Source organism: Accipiter gentilis, chromosome 9 (assembly GCF_929443795.1).
Source record: "Accipiter gentilis chromosome 9, bAccGen1.1, whole genome shotgun sequence".
Taxonomy (NCBI): domain Eukaryota; kingdom Metazoa; phylum Chordata; class Aves; order Accipitriformes; family Accipitridae; genus Astur; species Astur gentilis.
Genome location: NC_064888.1, coordinates 23,367,363 through 23,384,690, shown reverse-complemented (window position 1 = coordinate 23,384,690; position 17,328 = coordinate 23,367,363). Strand labels below are relative to the sequence as shown.

Genomic DNA, 17,328 nt, shown 5'->3' with positions numbered 1-17,328 from the left:
CAGAACTTGCTCATTTTCTGCCTTATCCTCAGTCAACTCAGGCATCTCTGCAGGGTGCTATGTTACAGACAGCACAACGGCTGATTTCACAAGAAACAGCAGCATTTCTAAGGCAGTGGAGCTCATTTCATTTTGGTCATAAGATGTGCAGACTGGGAAGTTTTGGATCCATTAAGCACTATTGCACAAGAGTAGAGACACTGCCAAGTTGGGTAAGCATAATTGTATATCACTGCTCAGCTTATTAACTATGTAGTCTGCCTGATTTTGCCTGCACAGGCTGCAGTGGTTTGGGAAGCAACATCTGTGTTGGTTTTGTGGAAGCAAGGCCAGACTGAAATGACTTGTAGTGCAGCACTCTCTTTGTATTAGAAAGGCAATGAGGAGCACTAAATAGCCAACATGAAAGCTTACAAAATACCGTACTGCTGATAGTACAAAGTTGTCTTGTTAAGCTGCTGTTGTAAACATAAGCATTTGTTTTTGTCAGGAAAATCTGGTACCTTAAAAAGGGCTGTTTACTTTTTCAGAAAGGAAGGTGGAGTGCACACAGCAAGGGTGGCGAGGCTGTGCATGTACAGTAGCACGTGGAGCACGATGTAGCACAAAGTCATACCAAGCCTGTAGGGCCTGACTCCCCACCCCCCACCCCCGCTATGGAAAATCCCCCAGCTCAAAAATGTGGTTTCACTGAAACCATAATTTTTTAGCACAAAATGATAAGCAGGGAATTTCAAAATCAAACATTTCATTCTGAAAAAGTATTTGGAAACAAAATGCAATCTATTGTTTTAATTTGAAGTACTATTTTGTTTTCATTTTTCACTTGGAAGTTTTGTGTTAGACTTTGGGACTCAAAATACAATTTTCTTTAGTTTTGTACCCTCCTTCCCCCACAATAAAAATAGAAGCACTTAAGAAAAAAATACCTCTTCAGATAAAATTGTTGGCACCTCATGCTGCTACATTGTGACCATAGGTAGGAATTATTATGATAGTCACTTGGCCTCATCTCCATCTGCAGCAAAAAACCCTCCAGCACCGCCCTAAGCTTTCCATTTTTCATTCAGATTGTGGTTCATTTTCATTCTGCACCCAACTAATCTCTGGTGTTGGAATGCAAACAGAAACATAGCACAGACCTTGGGCTGTGCTGAGGCCTCTCAGGTATCTCAGCAGGACCGCAGCGTTAAAAAAGATTTGATTCTGATCCCAACTGGCTGGGAGGAGGGATTGAAAACTAAAAAAAAATTTAGAGTAAGAATGAATGAAAGATCTTCAAATTTCTAAAACCTCATTTGTGTCCAAGCTGACTTGACACGGTAGTATTTTAGCCTTCACTGCTGCCTGTACCCTAGAGATACACAGAGCAGTTCAGTGGGCTAAGCACGTGGCTTTGAGTTTTTAGAGGGGTCTGAATTTGGGTGAACATCTGAAGTGTTGCTAGTTTTCCCATTCAGCTAGAAGCTCCTAACTGTTGCTGATCTGTTACATGCATTGCAAAATCCTTGGTTTTGGGATCACTCCCTGGAAAGCGTGCATGTGTGGTAAATTAGACATGCAGGATTTTCGAGGGGGTAAGAGTTATTACTGCAAAACACCATGATGAATGACAGTGCAGTGCCTCTGTTGCTTGCTAGGCTGCAGCCATAAGCACATTCAGTGCTATTTGTTAATAATGCAGCAGTTTCTAGCTTGCGTTTTCTTTTACACTTTCCCTGTGGTGTTACTAGGCTCAGCCTTCTGCCATCTGTTGGTCAGGTGGTTGGTGGGTACAAATCTGTGGCAGAGCTGATAAATACTGCAGCAGGAGAGAAATCTTTTTTTAACCTGGCAAGTGTTTGTACCTTGACGAATACGAAGATATCCTCTGTGTAATACCACGTTTGTGATTCATTGTGACAGAGCATGGATGATAAATTTTTAGAACCTTTTTTTTTCTTTCAGGCAGCATCTCGTACCTTTAGGTCATGTTTCCAGCTGTTCACAACTGCCTGCAGTTCCTGTTCCAAAGCCCCCTCTTGCATCCAGTGGAGCCATGGTATTTTAATTCAGAGCACTTGAAATACAGTGCCAAATACCATCCTGAATTCTCTACTTGAAATAAATTGGGTTACAGAGCAAAATTCAAGAGGGAATTAGGCCTGTTAGCTCACCTATTTCTAGTTCAAACTCCTTACTTGAAAGCTGGATGACCTGAACAACTGACCTTATCTTTCACGTTAGTAGCAGCTGTCCTTGATTCAAAAGCTTTCAGAAGTTTAAAAAAGAGGATTAAGATTTTCAAAAGTGACCTGTCTTTTATTGGTGTCTCCATTGTTGTCATGAGATTTTCAAATCCTTTATTGGTGTCTCCATTGTTATCACTGTTAAAACAGCATAACTTTTAAGCTAAGGAATTAAAAAAGACTTATTGTTTTTAAGTTTTAGGTTTTTATTAGAGGACTTTTTGTGCTGGGACATACAGAATAAAAAAGTATCTATACATTCAGGATGTTAAGGATGGAGGCAGGAATACAGACTGCTCTCTGGATCTTTCTGACTTGTCTGGACCAGAGAAATCAGGAAGATCTTGCAAGAGGCTGGCCAACAGAATTCCCCCCCTAACAGTCCTTAATAAATTGAGGAAAGTTTGAAATTAATGTCCAACTGCACCTCTTTGGCTTGGAACCAGCTGCTTCTGGAATTTCTCCGTTAGCAGCCCTCCATCATTAGTTAGCAGCTATCACTCTTCCCAAATGTGCTTGGGTATCTATTGTCCCACAAAAAGTTTAGTTGTCTCAAAAAAAAAAAAAAAAGCAAATCTCCAGGGCAACTGCAGCATTGACAGGAACAAGCAAATGGTGCTTGGGACTGTGGAAGGACAATAGCCTTCTGAGTCAGAGGTTTTCATTAGGTGATTTAAGTAGCTTCAGGGTTTTAAGACATTTCTCCAGCATATGTCTCATCTTACATTTGAATGTAAAGACAGAAATTTTATGAGGAAGTATGTCACAGCTCAGAATGACTGCAAATGGAAGTAAGTAGTTAAAAAGGAGGTAGTCGAATTGGAATGTCGTTCAGACTTTTTAAGAAAAAACTCTCCTCTGCTCAGTTAAGCATTACTGCAATGTATTTATACTACATTCAATGCCTCAACATTTCAAATAGTCCAGGTGCTGAAAAGGCACATTTGCTGGTACATTTATATCAATGCTAGTGGGCAGATTTTGAAGACTAGCTGGCCTCACTAATTGAACACTTCTACATCAATCGTTAAAGTTCACAGGAGGATTTCCACTGATTTTGAGAACTGAATCAAGTTCTGGACACTGGCTTTTTAGTAAGGCACAACACACTGGATGACACCTTTTTTAAAGCAAAGCCTTCTTGTGTCCTCATCTGTTGTTCGGGGTTTGACTCTGGAAAGAGGACTTTGTAGTACTGAAGGAAAGTCTGTTTTGCATCATTTATATTAATAGCTCTCCTTGTTTTTCCTGTCCCTCAGGGTACCCAGGAACTGGTTAAACAGGTGAAGAATTTGCCCCAACCCAACTACAACCTCCTCAAATACATATGCAAGTAAGTGAAATTAATTAATGCTTGAAAAAGTCACTAAGTTTTGTAAGGCTGGTCTTATATGCAAATAATTTACTCAGAAAGTACGAATATTCAAACATCACTTACATATAAGTTACTGCTCCTGTAAAACATGTGGAGGTGAACGTGCAGCCTGCCTGAAGGAAGCTCTTGGTTTATCCAAGAGAATCAGCCAAGCAAATTGCTGTCACCCACAGTCTTGGCAGCATGCATGAATGATACTCATATATTACATTGTTTATTTCAGAAGCACTTAAGACCAGTAAAGAAAGGCATTTTTTCCAGGTACTGTGCACCTGGAAGATTTATGGGCCAATCTGTGTAGCAGATGCAGTCAGAATAGCTTGTCTGGCCTCAGCTCTAGTTTGGAAGTGGGGTTGGGAGTGTCTTCCTCCTGGAGTACCAGTGACTCCGCAGCCTTGTCTCACCTCATCTCTCTGCTGACTCTCCCAGTTTTTGTGAAGTGGGCTGGAATATGTTTTGGGAGCTGGAACGGACTGTTACCCTAGATACAATGTAGTGAACTTTATGTTGTATTCTAGTCTCTGTGGTAGTTAGTCCCTTTATGACAAGTGGGATTTGCACATCTGGAGCAGGCAGTACACACAAACACTGACATGAAGCCCATGACTTATTCAAGAGATGTCAAGCCCTTCCCAAGTGTACAGACAGATAGCATTTCTGAAATGGGTTTTTTGAATGCTTTAAAAAATTTATTTTGCCTCACTATGTGCTTCTATAGCCATTTGTTTTAATATCCGAGCACCTCAAAACATGAATGGCTGAGGCAGGGGAATATAATTATACATGTTTCTAAGTGAAGAACTGAGGAAAGGCAAGGCAAGTAGAATTTGCTTCTGACTTCATGAAGAAAACTGAGGATTTTGGGGTCTAAGCACAGTGTCCACCACAGGGCAAAGCCACAGAAAAATTGGGAGTGCCTAGAAAAGTCATGCTGCAAGTAGAAGCATTCAAAAGTTTGCCAAGTAGTGCAGAATGACAAGGAAACTTTTTCCCTGCCAAAACCCATCCAATCATCCAAAAATTAACAATAGTTTAGGAAACGGAGTACAGACAGAGAGACTGTTCACTTTTGTGGCCACTGAGTCCTGTTTCCTGCTATGGTAGGTTTGCTTGTCATGTAGACGTTTTACAACTTGGCTAATGATGTCAAGCTATTTAGGTGTTTGTTACAGCCTTTCTATTACTCCAACTCCTATTGGGAGGCTGTTCCAAATTACAAAAACATTAATTGTTAGAAACTTTCTGCTGATTTTCAGCTTATACATATGGATAGCCAGTCTGTCTGGATTTCTTTATGTGCTATCTTTGGCTTGCACGGTCTTTTTCTTGTGTCAATGTTTGCCCAGCTGAAGCACTCACAAGAAGCATTTGGGCTACCTCGTTCTCTGTATTTTGTTAGATTCAAGCCACAAAGCTCTTTCCACAGGCTGCTAGTTCTGGGATGAGGAGATGAGCAAAATGTCTTTTTACTTCTGCTATATCTGTAAGTGAAAACTCGCAGAAGTTAATCTGTGTAATTGGAGAATTCCTATAAAAATATGATAATCTGTCCTTTCATACCCAGTAGGAGGCTGGATCCCTGGTAGGCTGGTACTTCTGGCAGAAGCCATCCTGTCCTCTCTTTTGTTTCATACACTAGGAGGGATCGGAGGTTGTTACTGAGTATCTAAGCTGCGTTAGTCCCTAGAAGCGTTTCAGGAATCAGGGTTGTATAAACACAGGACAAAACTGTTCCTGCCCCAGAATGCCTACAGTCTAAGTATGAGAAGTGACTTACTTATTCCTCTCCTCCTTTGATTTTTCTGGGGGGGCTTTTCAAGGTTCCTTGATGAAGTTCAGGCTCACTCCAGCATTAACAAGATGAGTGTCCAGAACCTGGCTACAGTATTTGGACCAAATATATTACGGCCCAAAATGGAAGATCCAGTGACAATGATGGAAGGTAGGTACTACTCTTGTAAGATAACACAACACCTGTATTTTGGAGCTGTAAGAGTATGCTGAAAGCCAACATTCATTGGTAGCTGTATCACTTGACTGCACAGTCAGCAATGAGTCAAGCAATCCCTTTCATCAGTGCCTATGAGGATATGTACTGATTGGCCTCTGTTATCCCACTCACCACTGGCCTAGGAGTGTCTCTTCTCTCCACCATACAGAGATGCTTCTGCCCTGTTGTAAGTTGTCATGTGAACTGTTTTTGAACCCACTGCTAAAATGAAAGCTCGAATGTTCTTCAGAAGGACCACATTTAAGTAACAAACTGCTACCATTTAGTATTGGTGCACTTCAGTGGTTAGACAGCTCCCTGTAAAGGACACCCAGTCCACAATAAAAGAGGTACTGTAGTTTTTGCTGTGCCACAGTGGCTATAACTAGGTGTCATAGAAGTGCTGTCTTCTAAGCAGGTTGTGTATGGGTCAGAACTTCACAGAACCTAAGGAATAACTTGAAAATCACTGTTAATTTTGGACATAAAAATCTGAAGCTTGAAAATAACCTATGTCCATATGCATCAGGAAATGCCCAGGGCATGATTGCTGGCAGGCTGACACTAGGGCTGGGATACAGCCCCTCTCCCAGGTGGCACTTGAGCACAGCTGCTGTGGTACAGGTTTTAGCAGGGTCTTTGCATGAAGTTTTGTGGGATCTTGGCAAGCCTACAAAAAGAATTGATGGGTTCATCCAGTATTAGGTACAGATGGAGATGCTGTGCCCAGGATGTCTGAACTCAGCGCTGGCACTGCTCCCTAGCTGTAGGGTACAGCTGACATGGTGTTCTGTGTGATGGAAATCCTTCACAGAATGCCAACATTATCACACCTTAGCAGCAGCAGTGCCTTTAGTTCTGCACAAGTGACCTCTGAAAGGCACTGCAGATGTGTGCCCCACAGATGGCAACTCACTATAAGGTAATAGGCCAAGTTCAGAGCATGGCCCGGCATACTGTAGTTGTTCAGGGACTCAAAGCCTGCCACAGAGACGTGGGCCATATTATTAAGGGTAGATTTGAGACCTTCCCCTTGAGGCAGGGAAGGTACAAAAACGTGGGGAGGAGAAAAAGGGAGTGCAGGAGCAGATGCTGGATTGTTCGGTATTACAAAGGTGGGGATAGCTGAAACCTCAGTCTGTTGTGTGATGCTGTGCCTTCCCCTAGTGGCCAGTTGGCCAGTGTTGATAAGACTCTAACAGCCTTGACCAACAATGTGCTTTTTATTCAGTTGGTCCAGATGACAAGTTTGGGTTCAGTTCACCTCGGGCATTTCAGTATATAGTTCAGCTGATGGCAGAGGTGCTTGTACTGTGTGTAGGTGCACAGGTGCCACAGATGCTGTGGTCTCATAGTCTCTCCTAATCATCATATAAACACACTACAAGTGACCTGACCTGGAATTCTGTGTTACCAGACTTGAACTGTAGAAAAATGGGGATCCAGTGACTGGATTTTTAGACTTGATCATTATACTCATAAGCAACGACAACGGTAATGTTTTGTTTTATTGTTAGTGGAGGATAGAAGATTGGTTAAATAGAAATAATGGAAAAGTAGGAAGAGTCTCAATAAAATTTTTTTAGCTTCAGGATAAGATGGATCTGCTAAAACAGCTGATACAGAAAAATACTGCTGCCAGCTCTTAACAAAAAGCACTTCGTGTTTCTCTTCAAATGTAAACCATGAATTTCAAATAGAAATATCTGACATTTGACAGCTAAATTGTTACGAATGCCCTTATCTCCAGAAAGGTTTATTTCTCACCCTGCATTCACAGACATAAAATAAAAGTTGTACCCCTTGCTATCAGGCTGAAACCTCATTATTAAATTCAGGCTGTTATCTTGAACCCCTGAGTATGTTAGTCTTATTCTCTATTTCAGATGATGCTTAAAGATAGAATTACTTATTTGCTCTTTTTAAGGTTTTCCTCTTTTGTAGAAAGTGCTTTGTATTAGGTTTGGTAAGTGGTGGTCTCTATTAGTTCATAATGGTCTCCTCTACTGGAAAACAATGACAACTCATTTCTGTGGATTTAAATAATTGCAAGTACTTTCTGTACACGTTCTGCAGGCACGTGTATTGTACAGATGTCATACTTTCTGCAAGTTTCTTTATACACTGAGTGCAGCAGAAGGCCTGAGCTGAAATTTCTAGTTCTTCAATAAACGCTAGCTCTGGGCCTGTTAAGACTATGAAACTGGGTGCAATGTAGTTGTGGAAACCTGCTGGTTTTGGAAGCTGGGCAGAGAGGTGCTCCATCCCAGCAAACAGGTTAGTGCATTCAGGATCCAGCATGCATCCCTGCACAGGGCTATGCTGTCCTGCATGGATTCAAACACGGAGATTGATGCTGGTTCTGAACCCCATGCCTTGGTGTGGTACAGACATGCCCTGTTTTCTAGGTGTTCTCCTCCTCTGTCATCCTCAATGGTGTCCTTAAGCAGGCCAATTTATTAATCGTTGCTAGTGATCATTTGTACTCTGCTAGTCAGCTACATCCTGGACACCTGCATCCTTCACAGTCCCCATTCTCAGCAAAGGGAATGGATTCCTGTCCCTTGCAGTCCTGTACAAAAGGGCCCAGAGTAGTTGTTTGTGCAGACCCATTGCAGTGCACAGACCTGCCTCACAAGGAGCTCCCAGGGCATCTCACAGACAGGGAGTGAGCATCTGAGGTCTTCCACGTCTCATCAACTGCTTGCCTTTTGTTTCCTCCCCACAGGCACCTCACTAGTTCAGCACCTGATGACGGTGCTGATAAGTGAACAGGGGCGAATCTTTGCAGTTCCTCAGGCAGATGTGCCAGGGAGCCAGCTGGAAATCAGGCCTGTGCACCAGCGCAGTACTGTGGAATGGATCTCTGAGGAGGACGGGGAGGACAGCAGGTCGGAGAACAGTGTTCCCAGCCCCGCTGATTTGCCCTCTAGCAGTGCTGTGGCACTAGAGGCCACTCCTGGACCTGCAGTGAAAAACACTCCTTCAGAGCACAGTGGCAAATTGACTCAGCCTGCCACCAGCCCCAATAAAAGAGTGCAGCCGCTGCCTCCGTGGAAATACTCCTTCCGCCAGCAGGGAGCACGGTCTGCGAGTCCAAAGCTGGGCAGCTCATCCTTAGATATCCCCAACCTCTCCTCCAGTGGGAACTGGCTGATGAATGGACTGTACTCCCTCCGAGGCCACCGCCGGACAGCCTCCGGGGAACGAGTTAAAGACTCGTGTTCTTCCCAGAGGCTCTCTACTTACGACAATGTCCCTTCGTCCAGCCTCTCCCTTAGCACACACAGTATGGCCAGCACCACGTGGTCTACATCATCATGTGAAATCTCTGTGATGGACTCGGTCAGCAGCTGCCCAGCCTGCCGGGCCAGTGACTCTTCTGCTCTAAGCTCTCTCAAAACCGAGTGGATAACTCAGGGCTCACTGTCTCAGAGTGAGGTCAAGACTGCAGATCTGGAGAACAGCATCGACAGGTTTGAAGCATGTAGCAGCAGCAGCAGTGAACAGAGCAACCTGGCTGCAGCTTCCAGAGACTCTGTCAAATGCTCTAGGGCCCTACAGAGCTTGGTGGTGGAGCTAAAGACAGAACTGAGCAAACAGAGGACTGAGTATGAGACTAGTATCAAAAGGTAACATCTGCAGCGGGGACAAAAGGAAGTTGTCTGTCAGCATTTTACCCCTGTATGCACGTGGGTGTGGGCTACCAAGCATGTCAGGTTCTCAGACCTAGAATTTGGGTCTGCGAGACAGCAGATTTGGTTCTGCTCTTTCCTCACTGCTCTCTGAATCCAACTTTTCTCTCGCTGAGCTAAGAGGGGGTAAAAAAAAAAAGGGATTTCTGTCACACAGGGAATTCCAATATTTCACTTTCTATGTTTTCCCTGGGAATCAGAACTGCACAGGTAATGCCAAAGTCTGCTCTTTGTCAGTGTTCTGGGAGAAACAGCAAAGCAAACACCTTGGAGGGAGGGATTGGGACACAGGGTGGTCAGGCCCCAACAAGGAACTCTGTTGGTCTGCGCAGGTGCTGAAATTTGTACCAAATCAGTCTGAAATTGAGGGCTTCTTGCTGCTTTTCCCAACAGAAACATTCTTCAGGAAACTGATCTTGACTATTCTCTGGATTGGTTTGGTGTTTGGTTTGGGGTTTTTTTTGTTTTTTTGTTTTTTTTTTGTGGTGGTGGGACTGCATCTCAGCTACTACAACTTTTTCAGCAGCCCTTTTGTGTTGAACTACTAGAAACCTCGCTTTTGATTTTTGATGTATTTGTAGTGGTCCTTTGCTTGTATAGCTAGGCACTGACTCAAAGTGGCAACAAGGTGCTGCTTGTACAGCAGATAGGCGAACTGTGTAGTTCTTTGCCCACTCTGATGTTTACTTGCACAACTGCCACTGCTGGTGCTGTACTTTAGATCTGTGCTCAGAAAAATTCCTTCCAGTTTCCAGGAGGGATGTGAGGGCAGGGGCTGTAGGAAGTAGAAAGTATTATTAACTAGGAAGTCATATTTATTCATTTGTGTGAGTTAGTACATTCAGTTTTATGAGTGCAAATGCTTAATAGAATGACTTTCAGGCAAGCACTCAGGGAAATATGCACATGAAATATTGTTGCTTAAAGGAGTTAGATATGTTTTAATATACAGCCATATGCAAAATTGCACTTCATGTTATAATACAGAAGAATCATCATTGGCCTGGGCTCAGCAGCACTGGTACTTTGCACTGAAGAAGGGTTGTTGTCCCTTTTCTTTCAAATAGTTGAGTTCTCAGCTTTTTTGTGTGTTGAAGTGTTAATGTTATACTCCTTCAATTATTAAAACTCTGGTAGCATTTACGTGCCTCAATTTCCAATCAGTCTCCCAAACATGGTACCAAAAGCACATACGACTGTAGAAATTGTATAGCACGGCTTCAGGCTATGTTTGTTGCCTCTTTTTTGTTGAAGTAATTTCTCAAAAATGTTTCTGAACTGTGATTGCTTCTAGTGGCCTAGCTGTTAAGGTAGGAATTTCACTTGCTACCTTCCTGCTTTATTTTATGATTTCCTATGGTGGTGGCGTGCCAGCCTCTGTAGCTCTTCTGTCTCTTGCATTGTACTGCCTTGGTAGGTGAAGCTGGAAGGAGAATCAGGCCACGTAGCCATTTCTGTTTCTACCCAACACCGCAGCGTGGGAGAAAAGCTTACCCCCACCTTGTTGTGTTCCAGGTAGAGAGCTGATGAGACCACCACCACTTACTAGCATGGTGTGTTGGAAAAGGTTTGTGAAGGACAGTGGTAGTCCATGGCTTGTTTTTTTTTTAGGTGCCCTTCTGATGCAACATGGGAGGGCAATGAGGGTATGTGCCTTGCATATAATTCTGCAGAGCTGCCCTGGCAAGCCTTGTTGCAGGGATAGAGAGTAATAAACAGAAAGGAGACAACGGTGCAAAACTTGGAAATGTGTATCTGCATATTTTCACCTGCTGCCTAGGGGAAGAGATGGCTTTCCACCTCTTATCAGTAAAACTGTTCCAATGGGCCCTTCAGCTGTTGACATCGGGGACATCCAGGAAGACCTACTGGTTCTTCATTCCAGCTGTTGAGCAGTTTCAGCTGGACAGGGACAGAGAGCACTGTGGCTGGAGGGGAGGACTACAAATTGGCCAGGTCTCACAGGACAAAGTAGCTAAGAGGAAAATGCCTAATGAGCTAATAGTTTCATAAAACCAGGCAAGATGCAATCACTGCCTTTTTGTATTAAACAAGATGACTCCAGCTGTTCAGGATTACAGCCTGAAGGATCTTGCTGTCAAGTCTAAGAATTTCAAGCCAAGTCTTTCAGCTCTCAAAAATTTTGCAATGTTTTTACTACATCTGCAGCAATTTACATGTGAAAAGCATGTTCCTTTTGAGACTGCATGAAAGTCTGCTCCTGCAGAAAGACAGGAACTAACTAGCAAAGAAGGGAGGCTGCTAAGCAGGAAAACTTTGGGCTGCCTGACTAGCTTTATTTTATTGAAGATAATTTAGTCCCCAAAAGTAATAATTAGTTGCTTTACAATTGTATGTGTGCTTGTGTGGTTTGCAGAACTCAGTGTGTGTAGCCGGGCGTGTTTTAATGAAGGAATATGAGCTTTTTGTTGGCACATACATAAGTGGAGGGAAAGCAGAGTCAGTACCCGCCTGGGGCAGAGGTAAGGAACGCTTGCTGATGGAAAAGCTGTTATTTATCATCATCAACTGCCCATTTTCTCTCTCTTAGTCAGAGGGAGGCAAGTTTTATGGCCTTCCTGTAACTAGTCTGTTCCAAAGCATTTCTCCCTCGAGGTTAGTATAATTATCAGGCATTCTCTGTTGAGTTTCAGTAATTGATGTTTACCACCTGGGACTCTTAAGAAACTGGAAGTACCTTGGAGAGGACTGTTATGTTGTATATGTAGAAATGAAGTAAGTACTGTGACCCTATGTAATTCAGAATGTGGACAGCTAGTCTAGGCTGCTGTAGCTGACCACTAAACTTTGGGGTGGAAAAATTTAATTGGTAGCTCAGAGCTGTAGGATGTAACAAAAATGTTATAAAGGGGCCGTGTGTTTGGCTAAGCATCCTAGCTTCAGGAGAGTCCTCTTATATTACAGAAGATAGCTATCTGGGTGATAAAAGTCTGCCTTCATCGCTATGGGGAGTTTTTGGCAGAGATTGAACAGAAACATGTACTCTCATCAGTGCAGCTGTTGGTCTGCTGGACTTGGTGATCAGTGTGCCTGTGTGTGACTTTCTAATTTGAAAGATTGCCATTATTAGCTGTAAGTCAAGGAACAGTTTAAGGGGATGCACTGCATTGCCTGCGTGATTGCCTCATGGTGGTCACAAAATGGAATTCAGACCCTTCTGGGACTGTCACAAATGTCCCCTTTTTTCTTCTTTGTTGTGGAGGCTGTAGCATGCCCTTGTTGCATGTCATTTACCTTGTCTAAAAATAACCCATTCACAGTTTCACAGGGAAGCCAGGCATGCCACCTTCACAGTTGGGTATTATACTGATCAATGAATCTAGAAGTGGTGGTTGGGGGTTTTTTTGGTGTTTTTTTTTTTTTTTTAAGTTAGAGGGGGGACACTTTTCCTAGGAAAAGCATAATTTTTAAAATCACCTTTTCTGAATATTCTAGTGATCAGAACTTCCTATCTAGATATACTCCCTCCTCTGTATTAACACCACTACTCTGTCTTGCAATTAGGAACAATGATGTGGAGGACAGCAAGCGATGTGCCTTCTGCACTTGTTTAAAATCAAAAAAAACATGAACCTTGTGCTTTTGACCTCCTTAGAGAAAAGCTCTGAGTCTTGCATTAGAGCTTAGTGCACAGATAAATTTAAGGTCTAATCTCCAGATTCTTCCTCATATGAAATGTTGGGTTTTGTAAAATCTGGTACAGTATGAAAAACTTTTATTCCCCTACCCCACTGTCAGTGACAAACTTTACAGAAAATACCCTAAAATGGATGGTGAGGAAGGACTACGACCTCATTCCTACCTGATGTCCAAGGATGTTCCTCTGTATTGGATATCCATATAGGGAAACACAGTATCAAGATGAAAACAGAGGCTAAAAGATTATTGTGGAATTACATATTTGAATTCAGCCTAACTGAGGAGTTAGTAAATAAATCTCCTCAGCCATTCAGTCTGCTGCCCAAAAGTAAGCATTATTTTGTAAGACTTGAGCATATTTTCTTAAGATACAAGTAGAGGAGGCTCCAGCTTTCAAGGAGTCTCTGCTCTTAAACTCAACATTAATGAAATGGCAATTAGTAACCTCCTTTAAAACTTCCTCTTAGAATTAAGATATTTTAGTTCCAAGTGGAACAACTTACTTACATTTATTATAGCTATCAATCAGTATTTATCCAGCCACTTAAAAAAACCTCTTCTGTTTTTTTTTTCTCCCTCTCTCTCCCCTTTAAGAATTGAAGAAACAAGTGCAGACCTGAGGAAACAAGTGGTTAGGTTAGAAGAAGAACTGGACCAAGAACGAAAGAAATACACGATGCTGGAGATCAAGCTGAGGAATTCTGAACGTGCTCGTGAAGATGCTGAGAAGAGAAATCACCTCCTGCAGAAGGAAATGGAAGAGTTTTTTTCAACATTAGGGTGTTTAACTGTTGGGAGTCGAAGTGCTAAAATCCCCAAGTAGAACAAGCTGACGTACAGCACAGAAAATTCTATTTCTGGCAAAACTAGTGAAACTGCACATTGTTCTAGTATACTCATGCATCATGAGTAATTATTCTACAGTGATTATAGTCTTGGTGACACTTGCTCCCTTGTCTTTACATGTGCTGTAGTATTTGGGCCAGCTGGGAAAGACTGCTAAACAAAATGCTTGAAAGTTTAGATGTCAGATTGTCAAGAAAGAGTGAGCACCCTTTTTATCCACAAATCAAAAGATACTAGTCTCCATAGCTTTACTGCTGCCATCTTCAGACTTACTGCACCATCCTTTTGCTGGCTCAAGGACAGTGGAAAGTCCTGCAAGGTGGGTAGGATGGCCAGAACCAACGGACAGGCTGAGCCCGGAGCTGAGGGCCTCCTATGCTTGCGCTTGGGAAGATGGCAATTCCAGTATGGCACCACATTCAATGTGCTTTAGCATATGGATTCAATGAGGTGGTTTTTCTCCCCACTTGTATATAAAGTTTGTTCAGATTTCTCATTTGATAAAGTGGCATTATTTTGTGAAGTTAATGTGAAAACAAAGTCTAAAAACAAAGTGAAGATGCCAAAATCTTGACAATTCACTAAAATTGTTCCTTAACAACCAAACAGTTCCAGTGTTTCACAAAAATGCAACTTACTAAAATGTATGTGATTAATAATCAGATTGGCCACACAAACTCCATGGAACTTTAAATATGCACATTTTGCCCTAGGTATCTGGGGGTTTTTGAGCCAAGAATAGAGCAGTATTAGCTGCAAGAAAAAAAACCTCATGAGTTGATATGTACTGATCAGGCATCAAGGTAGGAGAAGAAAGATTCTTATCATCAAAAGACATCCAACTGCAGAGGGTTTATCATCTATAAAACTTTAATAGCAAAACCTATGGTAAGAGAAATTAGTGCAACTGGGGGGGGGGAGAGAGCTGTAGATAAAGGGGGAAGGGTGGGGATCTAACTTTAACCTTCCTGTGACAATTTACACTTAGCTGCCTTGTAACATTTCTCATGACAAGTTGATTTTTTTGTTGTTAGTTCAGAGGGAGATGAGGGTACAGGAGAAGTATATCGCAAACAACGCAGCAGCCTAAGTTCATTACTTCTACTAAAGAAAAAATCATTAGAAGGAAGTTGTAATTTCCAGTAACTAGCTGCCAGGCCTGACTTCTCCTTCAAGGGACTTCTTTGAGAAGTTCTGTGTCGCATTTGTAGTGCCCTGAGCCACGCAGAGCCTGCACACAGAAAATTGTTTCACCAGATTCAGCCTGAACTCCACTTGCCAGCCCAGCACTCAATCTTTCTTGGCACTTATCTTTGACAGCTGAGGCATCTCAGAGGAGAAAAGACTTTTAACGGAAAAGTGCCACGACAACATGAACTGGCAAAGATTGTAGTGAAGGTACTTGCTTTATTTAAGTATTTGCAGAAAAATGACCGGAATCTGTCTTTTACTAGAGAAGAATATAACTGATTGTCTGGAAATAACCTTAGAATGGGCTTTTAAACATACCAGCAGATAGTACACCTTTCAGTATTGACCTTCTCCTCATCATCTGGCAGATATCCAAGTATTTCAATTTCAACATCTAGAAGTTAACTTGTTTCTACCTCACTGTAATGCTTCTCCCTCCTACAGAAACATAAACCACTTAAAGTGAGCAAAAAGAACCCTTTTAACCTAATCTTTCCTGGTTAAGACAAGTCAAGCAAGGTGGTAAAGCAAGCCATGTGGATAGGTTAATTCAGTTAATTTCAAAACATTTTTCCCTTCTTTCCAGCATATCCAGCTGTGCTGGATTCCTGACTGCCCCGGTGTGAGGCAGTGTGGCAGGTACCAGAGTGTGCAGCAGGAGCAGCCTGCCACCTGCAGGCAGCAGCATCACCCTTGCCTTTTTTCCATGCCCCTGCCTTGTATTATTACTGATAGTTACAAGTGAGCCCGCAAGGAATATGACAGGCCTTTAAACAGCAACACTAAGATACATAATGTGAGCAGCAACTGTTGTAACAATGATTTTGAGCTGGAACAACACAGCAGGGTAGGTACCTAGGTACCGTTAAGTAGCATGCTAGTTATCACAAAATAAACCTTAATATTACAGAGTGGCCTGAACTGGGTTGTAAGTAATTCTCTGCAATTAAGACATCAGGACTGGTAAAAAGGAAGTTTCTACCGAGGTGTTCATCCAAGTAGGAGGAGCAGCCAGGTTACTTTAATGCCCTCTTTTATTCCTATCCCCAACATGGGTACCTTTCACTATATCCATCCTGACAGCCCACATCCCTTAGACTATTTATGTGTGTTTGTATCAAGTGCAGACTACTCCCTTTAGTTCTGGCCCACTGCAAACTTACTTACTTAGGAACTGAGCTATGGTGACTGAGAGCCTAAAAAACAAATATGCAAGACAACAAGCACTAAGCAGGACTGCTGGCTAACTCTCAGTGAAATCAAACACAGCTAGAATTCTAGATCTCTTGTAAGTATTTAAAATTAGGTACCCCTACCTGCATAGCGGAACTGGGGAACAAACCCACCTATCCCAACTCTTCAGCTCCAGGATAGGATCACCTGTCAGCTATGTAGCACTACATAATCTTAGTGGGGCATCCAGGATAAAATTAATTCTTCTTTTCAGTATCACAAATGAAACTGTATCCACTCAAACCGATTAATGGAACTAACCATTTCCCGGTAGACTGTTGTGCTCCAGCAACATCAATTTTCTTGTTCATGAGGAATAAATTCAAGGGTCCTTCTGAAGATGATCCGCTGCAGTAAAGCAAGCCAGCAAGAAGCTACAAACTACCCAGTTCACACTAAAATGCACCACAGTAGGATGTTAACTCTAAAGCACAGCAACAGGAGCATAATGTTCATTTCCCAGCATAGGCAATTATGCAAGAAATGGGAACACACGTGTGCTATTGTACACAACTTCATCAAACACTGTGCCTTTGAGGAAGATGAAACACCCTTTCCCAGCTTTAACTCCTGTTTTTGTACTCCCTTTCCCACCCCTTCATTTGCCAACTTCATGGATCCAAGAGAGCACTCCTTGTTTTACAGACCTTTTGCTTATTACAGACCCCCATTTAAAGCATCAGCTTTCTTAGCAAGCATTTACAAGATACAGGTTTGTTCGTATTAAGACATGACAAAAGGCTCCTGGAATCAGGTAGATACATTTTTACCACAGCTTTACCTGTGCAATCTTCCAAGCCTGGAACATCCCTTCCAGTATTATGCAGGCAAAAAAAGTGCAAAAAATTTTTAGTGAAAGAAACCCAATACAACCATATGTTTTAAAAAAACCAAACAGCAGCATTACAGAATAACAAAAGCTTCTGTATGTCTCCATAGCATTTGTAATATGAAAATGAAAATTAATAATGGATAGCTTATTGAATTATCTACATTTGCTAGCAAGTTCCACGCAAACCAGCAGCACTATGGAGTGTTTCAGTTCTGTGCCTAAGTCACCCACAGACAAATCCCTGGCAGCTAAGACTGTCTCAGGCCTTGCTCTATAAT

The 17,328-nt window shown here is 42.3% G+C and overlaps 1 protein-coding gene across 3 annotated transcripts in view; it reads left to right on the top strand.

The window, feature by feature from the left end:
- The window catches only part of LOC126043100 (rho GTPase-activating protein 22-like), an 86,254-nt gene extending 72,364 nt beyond the window's left edge, over positions 1–13,890 (top strand). For all 3 annotated transcript variants that reach the window (XM_049811020.1, XM_049811019.1, XM_049811021.1), the window contains exons 5-8: positions 3,488–3,561; positions 5,424–5,545; positions 8,322–9,225; positions 13,543–13,890. In XM_049811020.1, coding sequence (XP_049666977.1) covers positions 3,488–3,561; positions 5,424–5,545; positions 8,322–9,225; positions 13,543–13,771 — 1,329 coding nt within the window. In that variant the 3' untranslated portion in view covers positions 13,772–13,890. The remainder of the gene's footprint in view (positions 1–3,487; positions 3,562–5,423; positions 5,546–8,321; positions 9,226–13,542) is intronic.
- Positions 13,891–17,328: the final 3,438 nt, after the last annotated feature.